Source organism: Salvelinus alpinus, chromosome 23 (assembly GCF_045679555.1).
Source record: "Salvelinus alpinus chromosome 23, SLU_Salpinus.1, whole genome shotgun sequence".
Lineage (NCBI taxonomy): Eukaryota > Metazoa > Chordata > Actinopteri > Salmoniformes > Salmonidae > Salvelinus > Salvelinus alpinus.
Genome location: NC_092108.1, coordinates 17,878,568 through 17,890,466, shown reverse-complemented (window position 1 = coordinate 17,890,466; position 11,899 = coordinate 17,878,568). Strand labels below are relative to the sequence as shown.

At 42.6% G+C, this 11,899-nt stretch overlaps 1 protein-coding gene across 1 annotated transcript; it reads right to left on the bottom strand.

The window, feature by feature from the left end:
• Window positions 1–579: 579 nt before the first annotated feature.
• LOC139550438 (DNA-directed RNA polymerases I, II, and III subunit RPABC1-like) lies at window positions 580–11,729 on the bottom strand. Its single transcript, XM_071361342.1, has 7 exons — window positions 11,535–11,729; window positions 6,859–7,033; window positions 6,577–6,692; window positions 5,059–5,139; window positions 2,654–2,712; window positions 2,417–2,495; window positions 580–2,252 (listed from the first exon to the last, which is right to left on the bottom strand). Exons 1-7 carry the CDS (start codon window positions 11,589–11,591, stop codon window positions 2,187–2,189), a joined length of 633 nt encoding a protein of 210 aa, XP_071217443.1. The 5' UTR covers window positions 11,592–11,729; the 3' UTR covers window positions 580–2,186.
• Window positions 11,730–11,899: the final 170 nt, after the last annotated feature.

Here is an 11,899-nt window from a genome sequence, read left to right as displayed (position 1 = left end):
TAGAGCAGGTGTGTGTTTACTGCATCTCATTCTCCTTCTGGTCCATAATAGAGCTGGTGTGTGTTTACTGCATCTCATTCTCCTTCTGGTCCATAATAGAGCTGGTGTGTGTTTACTGCATCTCATTCTCCTTCTGGTCCATAATAGAGCAGGTGTGTGTTTACTGCATCTCATTCTCCTTCTGGTCCATAATAGAGCTGGTGTGTGTTTACTGCATCTCATTCTCCTTCTGGTCCATAATAGAGCTGGTGTGTGTTTACTGCATCTCATTCTCCTTCTGGTCCATAATAGAGCTGGTGTGTGTTTACTGCATCTCATTCTCCTTCTGGTCCATAATAGAGCTGGTGTGTGTTTACTGCATCTCATTCTCCTTCTGGACCATAATAGAGCAGGTGTGTGTTTACTGCATCTCATTCTCCTTCTGGTCCATAATAGAGCTGGTGTGTGTTTACTGCATCTCATTCTCCTTCTGGTCCATAATAGAGCTGGTGTGTGTTTACTGCATCTCATTCTCCTTCTGGTCCATAATAGAGCTGGTGTGTGTTTACTGCATCTCATTCTCCTTCTGGTCCATAATAGAGCTGGTGTGTGTTTACTGCATCTCATTCTCCTTCTGGTCCATAATAGAGCTGGTGTGTGTTTACTGCATCTCATTCTCCTTCTGGACCATAATAGAGCAGGTGTGTGTTTACTGCATCTCATTCTCCTTCTGGTCCATAATAGAGCTGGTGTGTGTTTACTGCATCTCATTCTCCTTCTGGACCATAATAGAGCAGGTGTGTGTTTACTGCATCTCATTCTCCTTCTGGTCCATAATAGAGCTGGTGTGTGTTTACTGCATCTCATTCTCCTTCTGGACCATTATAGAGCTGGTGTGTGTTTACTGCATCTCATTCTCCTTCTGGTCCATAATAGAGCTGGTGTGTGTTTACTGCATCTCATTCTCCTTCTGGACCATTCTAGAGCTGGTGTGTGTTTACTGCATCTCATTCTCCTTCTGGTCCATAATAGAGCTGGTGTGTGTTTACTGCATCTCATTCTCCTTCTGGACCATTATAGAGCTGGTGTGTGTTTACTGCATCTCATTCTCCTTCTGGACCATTATAGAGCTGGTGTGTGTTTACTGCATCTCATTCTCCTTCTGGTCCATAATAGAGCTGGTGTGTGTTTACTGCATCTCATTCTCCTTCTGGTCCATAATAGAGCTGGTGTGTGTTTACTGCATCTCATTCTCCTTCTGGACCATAATAGAGCTGGTGTGTGTTTACTGCATCTCATTCTCCTTCTGGACCATTATAGAGCTGGTGTGTGTTTACTGCATCTCATTCTCCTTCTGGTCCATAATAGAGCAGGTGTGTGTTTACTGCATCTCATTCTCCTTCTGGACCATTATAGAGCTGGTGTGTGTTTACTGCATCTCATTCTCCTTCTGGACCATAATAGAGCAGGTGTGTGTTTACTGCATCTCATTCTCCTTCTGGTCCATAATAGAGCTGGTGTGTGTTTACTGCATCTCATTCTCCTTCTGGACCATTATAGAGCTGGTGTGTGTTTAAAGCATCTCATTCTCCTTCTGGTCCATAATAGAGCTGGTGTGTGTTTACAGCATCTCATTCTCCTTCTGGTCCATAATAGAGCTGGTGTGTGTTTACTGCATCTCATTCTCCTTCTGGACCATAATAGAGCAGGTGTGTGTTTACTGCATCTCATTCTCCTTCTGGTCCATAATAGAGCTGGTGTGTGTTTACTGCATCTCATACTCCTTCTGGTCCATAATAGAGCTGGTGTGTGTTTACTGCATCTCATACTCCTTCTGGTCCATTATAGAGCTGGTGTGTGTTTACTGCATCTCATACTCCTTCTGGTCCATAATAGAGCTGGTGTGTGTTTACTGCATCTCATACTCCTTCTGGTCCATAATAGAGCTGGTGTGTGTTTACTGCATCTCATTCTCCTTCTGGTCCATAATAGAGCTGGTGTGTGTTTACTGCATCTCATACTCCTTCTGGTCCATTATAGAGCTGGTGTGTGTTTACTGCATCTCATACTCCTTCTGGTCCATAATAGAGCTGGTGTGTGTTTACTGCATCTCATTCTCCTTCTGGACCATAATAGAGCTGGTGTACGTTTACTGCATCTCATACTCATTCTGGTCCATTATAGACCATAATAGAGCAGGTGTGCGTTTACTGCACCAGTCTGTAGGTGATGTATCTACCGGCAGTCTCACTAGGTCTGATGATCTTCACTACCTGTTAGAACAGACAGGCCAGCAGGTCAACACAGGAGTAAACTAAAATTGCACATAAAACGCCTCAGTCATTTGTTTGTGTGTGTGTGTGTGTGTGTGTGTGTGTGTGTGTGTGTGTGTGTGTGTGTGTGTGTGTGTGTGTGTGTGTGTGTGTGTGTGTCACACCTGTCCTCTTTTCAGTCCAAAGTATCTGGCCACAGGGTCTCCTGCTTGAATCCTGGGTAGCTGGCTCTCCTTCAGTTTACTGACACGTCAATCAAGGAATCACTATGGCAACATCATACATGTTCATGAATTATGTATGTATGTATGTATGTATTAGTGTGGAACATGGTAACAAAAAATATGTATTGTGTAATGCATGGTTTAGAAATAATTCTGCATTTAGTGCTAAAAAGATACTATCGAAGCAGCAACTCTGACAGTTCTTCTTTTGTCATCACTATGTGCTCAGGAACCAGCTAAAAAGAAAGGAAATAAAAGACTCAAATCAAAGAGCATATAATTACAGAAAATATTTTGTTTATGTAGTATAAAGACATTGGGCTTGTTTGAACGCATCAGTTTCATGCATTCAGAGACCATCGTTGATCAGTGCTGATCACCATCTTTCAATGTGTTGCATTTTGGGTATAGAAATTGTCGGACTTGTCTACATGTCGACTGCATGAACTTTACAAAAACCACATGATCAAAGGTCACGCAGTTTTTTAAATACAGTCTTCAGTTTCTCCACACCAACTGCCAGTGGTGTAAAGTACTTAAGTAAAAAATAATTTAGAAAGTACTACTTAAGTCGTTTTTTGGGATCTGTGTACTTTTCTATATATATTTTTGACAACTTTTACTTCACAAAATTCCTGAAGAAAACAATGTACTTTTTACTCATACATTTTTCCTGACGCCCAAAAGTACCCATTACATTTTGAATGCTTAGCAAGACAGGAAAATGGTCAAATTCACACACTTAACAAGAGAACATCCCTGGTCATCCCTACTGCCTCTGATCTGGCAGACTCACTAAACAAATGCTTCGCTTATAAATTATGTCCGAGTGTTGGAGTGGGCCCCTGCCTATCCATAAATTAACAAAAACAAGAAAATTGTGCCGTCTGGTTTAATTTAAGCAATTTGAAATGATTTATACTTAAGTATATTTTTGCAATTACATTTACTTTTGACACTAAGTATATTTAAAACCAGATACTTAGATTTTTACTCAAATAGTATTTTACTGGGTGACTTTCACGTTTACTTGAGTCATTTTCTATTAAAAGGTATCTTTACTTTTACTCAAGTATGACAATTAGGTACTTTTTACACCACTGCCAACTGCACCCTGTCTTCAGCCATCGACTGCATTGTGGGAGGCACTATTGTCAACCAATCATTCGGGTGTTTTTCCCTGACTAACGCGAATATGACCAAAGATATGACTGAAACAAGAACCAACTACAACGGATTGGCTACAAATAAATGTAAATCTTTGAGACCCCTCTTTCACAAATGTATTGTATGTTTTGAGTTTGTGAGTGTGTGATATGGGCATTCTGAAGGAAAAGTTTTAAAAAGAACGCCAGCTATGTTGACACTGCCATGTTGACATGAGCCTTGTTAGAAAACACTGACTTTCAGTTGTCGCAGATGTACCTCCCCCAACCGCAATCATCGACTTCCATCTGTTCTCATCTTCTTTTTGTAAGCAAACTCGAACATGCTCAAAGTACCCTTTAGGCAAGATACTGTGTGTGCAGGTTATACAGTTTGCAGCCAAATAATTGACACGCTTGCACTTTTGTTAAAAAATTCCTAATTTCCTCTAAAAGAAGAGTTTAAATTTGAAGAAAACGTTCATCTCCACACCTTGTTATTGGATTTTCAAAATTGCAGAATCAATTTTATTTTTCATTTAGAAAATAAAACACAAATAGCATGGACAACATTATTGGCACCCTGAAGTTAGTACTTGTTTGCACAGCCCTTGACCAAGATAACTGCTGACAAATGCTTCTTGTAGCCATCAATTAACCATTCCTGGGTTCTTTTGATGTGTGGTTTCTCTTTGAATGCTTCGTTTGGTCGTGGGGAAGCCCCCACTACTGAAGGAGACACGAAAGCCTGATTGAACTTCACAAAAAATACACCTAAACAAGCCTAAATCCTGGGCGAAATGTTCTGTGGACAAATTAAACAAACTTAGAGCCCTTTGGCAATACAGATCAGAGCTCTGTTTACTGTCATCCAAATGAAGCATTCAATGAAAATAACACCCTCCCAACAATCAACCATGGGGAGGTTTGATAATGCTGTGGGGTTTCTTTGCTGCCTCTGGTACTGGGGGCCTTGAACATGCGCAAGGCATCGTGAAATAAGCAGATTATTAGGTCAAAAAGCACAGGGATAGTTCAAGAAGAAACACTGGACAGTTCTGAATCACATCCAAAACCAGCAGTTGCTGGAGAGCATCCCTCAAATATAGAAGAATAAGAGCAGTTAGCCAAATTGCCTGTAGAAAGGTGTAGCAAGCTTATTGATGGCTACATTATCTTGGCCAAAGGCTGTGCAACAAAGTATTAGCTCCGGGGTGCCAGTAATTTTGTCCATACCATTTAATCTTAATTAAAATTGTAAACTTATGTTTACAAAAATAAAATCCTTCTGCATTGCTGAAAATCCAATAAGGTGTGGAGACAAAGTTTTTCAATTTCATCTATTTTTTTGGGGCAAGAAACAGGGAATTATTTAAGAAAGGTGGACGTGTACCAATATATTTGGCTGCAACAGCAACTCTAAACGAGCGCACATACCTCATGCTCTGTGATGTTGATGAGGAGCTCCTGTTGTAGAAACTGCTCTAGGATGTATTTGGGTGCCATGTCCACCAGCGACTGAAAAGAAAGAAACAAGGGAGTCATAACTGTCCCCTGGATAGGGACGAGTGATCAGTATAGGACAGGGCCACTCGAAAAGTAACATCTCTGTTAAAATACTATGAAAAAATATATATTTTATTATTCTGCTCCATGGAGTATTCTGATGTGAATTAGCAAGTGTTAGCTGTAGTGTAATTATGGCTGTGACCTACAGTGTATTCGGAAACCATTCAGACCGCTTCACATTTCCCACATTTTGTTACAGCCTTATTCTAAAATGGATTAAATAGTTTTTTCCCTCATCAATCTACACACAACACCCCATAATGACACAGCAAAAACAAGTTTAGACATTTTTGCAAATAAACCCCGGAAATATCACATTTAAATAAGCATTCAGACCCTTTACTCAGTACTTTGTTGAAGCACCTTTGGCAGCGATTACAGCCTCAATTCTTCTTGGATATGACACTACAAGCTTGGCACACCTGTATTTGGGACGTTTCTCCCCTTCTTCTCTACAGATCCTCTCAAGCTCTGTCAGGTTGGATGGGGAGAGTTGCTGCACAGCTATTTACAGGTCTCTCCAGATACGTTTTATCAGGTTCAAGTCCAGGCTCTGGCTGGGTCACTCAAGGACATTCAAAGACTTGTCCCTAAATCATTCCTGCATTGTCTTGGCTGTGTGCTTAGGGTCGTTGTCCTGTTGGAAGGTGAACCTTCACCCCAGTCTAAGGCCCTGAGAGCTCTGGAACAGGTTTTCATCAAGGATCTCTGTACTTTGCTCCGTTCATCTTCCCCTCGATCCCAGTCCCTGCCGCTGAAAAACATCCCCACAGCATGATGCTGCCACCACCATGCTCCACCGTAGAGATGGTACCAGGTTTCCTCCAAACGTGACACTTGGCATTCAGGCCAAACAGTTCAATCTTGGTTTCATCAGACCAGAGAATCTTGTTTCTTGCGGTTTGAGTCCTTTAGGTGTCCAAGCCGGCTGTCATGTGGCTTTCACTGAGGCGTGGCTTCCCTCTGTCAACTGTGGGACCTCATACAGACAGGTGTGTGCCTTTCCTAATCATGTCCAATCAATATAATTTACCACAGGTGGACTCCAATCAAGTTGTAGAAACATCAAGGATGATCAATGCAAACAGGATGCACCGGAGCTCAATTTAGAGTCTCATAGCAAAGGGTCTGAATACTTATGTAAATAAGGTATCTGTTTATGTTTTTAATCATTTTGAAAAAATAAAAAACAATTTGCGCTTTGCCATTATGTAGATTGATGAGGGAAAATGTGTATTTAATCCATTTTAGTATAAGGCTGTAACGTAACAAAATGTGAAAAAGTCTGAATGCACTGTGTATGACTGTATAATACAAGTGATTACTCCGAGCAGGAAGGAAGGCTAAAGAGCAACAGAGAAGCTAATTGGCTCAGTCCTGCCCCACCTGTTTGGCGGAAGGCGTCATCCCCATCTGGACCACGATGCAGGCACGTGTGATATTCTCCTCCTGCATGCGCTGGCAGTACATCTTTATAGTCTTGATTCCCACCTTGGGCTCCTCTTTGGACAAAGAGATTTGTTGATTGATGTGCAACAATTGTAGCGAAGTAAAGGTCCAGACAACTGATGCTCACAGACCAAAAGTTATTTTCCGAAAATAGCTAGTGACACCTTGGAAATGCGTGCATGCTGCTGTGGCAGTCAGGTCTGTTTGTCTTCTAGTTACCTGGAAAGAAGACGAACATCTGGTCGGTCGGGTCATCGTTGTGGGCGACCAGCACAGTGAGATCTGTCCGCCGCAGGCGCCCTTCACTCGGCTTGTCCCCAAACTGGCTCTTGAACTCGTCCAGAGTCTGGTCCAACTCATCCTGCGTCACAAGGTAGCCTCTGTCGTGGCACAACTATGTGAAAGGGGAAAAACAAATAAGTGGAGTTAGCTTGCTACCGGTAGCTGAAGAATCAATTACAGAAGACAGACGGAAGACAGAAGCAACCACCTGTGCAAATTAGCTATCTAATGCTATGAACACCTGTAACTAAAGAAGGACGTGTGAAAACGTATTGTAACGGACAGTAAGTGCATTTGTGAAACTATTTTGATGCGATATGAAAGTAGAGGGTTTCTGGAACCGTACCGCAATTGAGAATCGATTCAATTTTAGATAGAGTATTTGCCTGTTTTGGCTGCCAGAGCCTGTCTGCCTCTGAACATATAAAAAGGTCCTTGGACCTGGCTCACCTAAAGAAAAATATTTAATTTTAAATTGTATTTTTAGGACCTCTAGAATCAGACGTTATTTAATCTACTGTATCACTCACTATATATCTACCTATATTCAGTGCCTTTGGAAAAGTATTGAGACTCCTTGACTTTTTTCACATTTTGTTACATTACAGCCTTATTTTAAAATGGATGAAATAAAACAAAATCCTTAGCAATCTACACACAATACCCTACAATGACAAAGTGAAAACAGGTTTTTTGCAAATGTATAAAAAAATGTAAAACAGAAATGCCTAATTTACATAAGTATTCAGACCTTTTGCTATGAGTCTTGAAATTGAGCTCAAGTACATCCTGTTTCCATTGATCATCCATGAGATGTTTCTACAACTTGGGAGTCCAACTGTGGTAAATGTAATTGATTGGACATGATTTGGAAAGGCACACACCTGTCTAAATAAGGTCCCACAGTTGACAGTGCATGTCACAGCAAAAACCAAGACATGAAGTAGAAGGAATTCTCCGTAGAGCTCAGAGACAGGATTGTGTCGAGGCATAGATCTGTGGAAGGGTACCAAAGAATGTCTACAGCATTGAAGGTCCCCAAGAACACAGTGGCCTCCATTATTCTTAAATGGAAGAAGTTTGGAACCACCAAGACTCTTCCTAGAGCTGGCCGCCTGGCCAAACTGAGCAATCGGGGGAGAAGGGCCTTGGTCAGGGAGGTGACCAAGAACTCGACGGTCACTCTGATAGAGCTCCAGAGTTCTTATGTGGAGATGGGAGAACCTTCCAGAAGGACAACCATCTCTGCAGCACTTCATCAGTCAGGCCTTTATGGTGGAGTGTCCAGATGGAAGCCACACCTCAGTAAAATGCACATGACAGCCCGCTTGGAGTTTAGCAAAAATGTACCTAAAGACTCTCAGACCATGAGAAACAAGATTCTCTGGTCTGATGAAACCAAGATTGAACTCTTTGGCCTGAATGCAAAGTGTCACAACTGGAGGAAACCTGGCACCATCCCTACGGTGAATCATGTTGTGGGGATGTTTTCAGCGGAGGGGATTGGGAGACTAGTCAGGATCGAGGTAAAGATGAACGGAGCAAACTACAGAGAGATCCTTGATGAAAACCTGCACTAGAGCTCTCTGAACCTCTAACTGGGTCGAAGGTTCACCTTCCAACAGAACAACCCGAAGGACACAGCCAAGACAACGCAGTAGTGACTTCGGGACAAGTCTGAATGTACTTGAGTGGCCCACCCAGAGCCCGGATTTGAACCCGATCGAACATCTCTGGAGAGACCTGAAAATAGGATGCGCCTTAACGTTCCCCATCCAACCTGACAAAGCTTGAGAGGATCTGCAGAGAAGAATGGCAGAAACTCCCCAAAAGCCAAGTTTGTAGCGTCATAACCAAGAAGACGTTACATACTTTTGTGTGTCTGTGTGTGTATGTATGTATGTATGTATGTATGTATGTATGAAATCGAGCACACAGCCATGCAATCTCCATGGACAAACACTGGCAGTAGAATTGCCTAACTGAAGAGCTCAGTGACTCAACGTGGCACCGTCATAGGATGCCACCTTTCCAACAAGTCAGTTCGTAAAATGTCTGCCCTGCTATAGCTGCCCCGGTTAACTCTAAGTGCTGTTATTGTGATGTGAAAACGTCTAGGAGCAACAACGGCTCAACCGTGAAGTGGAAGGCCACACAAGCTCACAGAACGGGACCGCCGAGTGCTGAAGCGCATAACAACTGCAACACTCACTACCAAGCTCCAACCTGCCTCTGGAAGGAACGTCATCACAATAACTGTTCGTCGGGTGCTTATGAAATGGGTTTCCATGACCGAGCAGCCGAATGTAACGGATGTGAAATGGCTAGCTAGTTAGCAGTGGTGCGCGCTAATAGCGTTTCAATCGGTTACGTCACTCGCTTTGAGGCCTTGAAGTAGTGGTTCCCCTTGCTCTGCAAGGGCCGCGGCCTTTGTGGAGCGATGGGTAACGACGCTTCGTGGGTGACTGTTGTTGATGTGTGCAGAGGGTCCCTGGTTCGCACCCGGGTCGGGGCGAGGGGACGCCATAAAGTTATACTGTTACATTGATGCTGTTGACCCGGATCACTGGTTGCTGCGGAAAAGGAGGAGGTCGAAGGGGGGGTGAGTGTAACGGATGTGAAATAGTTAGCAGTGGTGCGCGCTAATAGCGTTTCAATCGGTTACGTCACTCGCTTTGAGGCCTTGAAGTAGTGGTTCCTCTTGCCCTGCAAGGGCCGCGGCTTTTGTGGAGCGATGGGTAACGATGCTTCGTGGGTGACTGTTGTTGATGTGTGCAGATGGTCCCTGGTTCATGCCCCGGTCGAGGGGACGGACGTAAAGTTAAACTGTTACATGAACACAAGCCTAAGATCACCATGTGCAATGCCAAGTGTCAGCTGGAGTAGTGTAAAGCTCACCGTTATAGGACTCTGGAGCAGAGGAAAGCGTTTTCTGGCAGTCCGACGGACAAATCTGGGTTTGGGGGATGCCAGGAGTACGCTACCTGCCCCAATGCATAGTGTCAACTGTAAAGTTTGGTGGAGGAGGAATAATGGTCTACGGCTGTTTTCCATGATTCTGGCTAGGCCCCTTAGTTCCACTGAAGGGAAATCTTAACACTACAGCACACCTTTGGGATTAAATGGAACGCCAACTGCGAGCCAGGCCAAATCGCCCAACATCAATGCCCAACCTCACTAATGCACTTGTAGCTGAATGGAAGCAAGTCCCCGCAGCAATGTTCCAACATCTAGTGGAAAGCCTTCCCAGAAGAGTATAGGCTGTTATATAAGCAACGGCCAATAGAAGCAGGTACCCACGTGCCATCTCCTCACTGGTTATACCCACGTGGGTGACTGAAAGATGAACGAGGTCAGTGGCGGGAATGCACCTAATTGCGCCATCGTGCATAAATGTATTCTGTCCCCCCACACCAAACTCGATCACTACACACAGGTTAAAATATCAAAACAAACTCTGAACCAATTATATTAACCTGGGGACAGATCGAACAGCATTAAACATTTATGGCAATTTAGCTAGCTGGTTTACACTTGCTAGCTAATTTGTCCTATTTAGCTAGCTTGCTGTTGCTAGCTAATTTGTCCTGGGATATAAACATTGAGTTGTTATTTTACCTGAAATGCACAAGGTCCTCTACTCCGCCAATTATTCCACACATAAAACGGTCAAATGAATCGTTTCTAGTCATCTCTCCTCCTTCCAGGCTTTTTCTTCTCTTGACTTTATATTGCGATTGGCAACTTTGATAAATTAGGTGCATTCCCGCCACTGACCCCGTTCGTCTTTCAGTCACCCACGTGGGTATAACCAATGAGGAGATGGCACGTGGGTACCTGCTTCTATAAACCAATGAGGAGATGGGAGAGGCAGGACTTGCAGCGCGATTTGCGTCAGAAATATAACTGACTTCTATTTTAGCCCTTGGCAAGGCAGACGCTTGTTGACACCGACAAGCAGTGGGTGCAATAATTGAATAATATAGATTTCTACATTTATTTTGTGACGCGAGCGGTGTAGTCAGCCTGTTAGAATTCCATTTAGCCTAAATGGCATCAAAAAATGTATCCCTTTTTATTTTACCACTACAATCTGTTCTTAGGACGAAACTGAAAAATAACAACTTGTGTAGAAAGTAAACATCCGCACCTCAATGGTGCCAAGTGTGCTTATGTCTGCATAACAGGAAGTAGGAAAAAATGGCAACTTCTGACTAGTTCTGGTCTAGCGTTTGATGATAACGAGATACACTGCCCAGCCTTACATAATCAGAAAGAGGAGATTCTCATGATTAAAATTGTGTCCAATTTAAAAATAAATCTAAAATATACACATTTCGAGATTTTAGGCAAAATAGACAGACATACCTATATTTCCCTATAGTAAACAATGGGACGACCTCAGAGTAACATGAGTCATTTTTAGTTTACATTTGAACTATAAACAACGTGAGCAGGTATTCATTGCCAACTGTAGCGAAGTTGTTATTGTGACATAGTACAACAAAATCGGATTAGAACGTTCGGAAGGCGAGTTCAGCCTACCTTGGGTACTCGAGAACAAATTGTAAACCGAGTGCCTGGGATGAAGTATTCTCAATTTTACAATTTACCTGCATGATTGTTTTGCGGATTTTCCACAGTCTGTAGGTCTCCTCCTCGTCATCCATAATGTATTCTTTATGTTAGCTATTTTCCAACCTTTTCCACCCATGAGAAACAAATCTTCACTCACGTTTTCCCGAAATCACAACTTTCCTTCCGCACCTCATAATCACGTGTTTAGGAGGTCTTCTTTTGTTTTTGTCTACAATTTTGCCTGCCATATTGATATTTGAACAATTCGTTTTTAAACGATTAGCTACATAAACAGTTTCATAATTTAATATGTAATTAAATAAGTCATATTTCAAATTAAAATAGTGTATATTTCAAATGTGTAACGTTGAAGATTATTTCATCGCAGTAAAAACAGGCA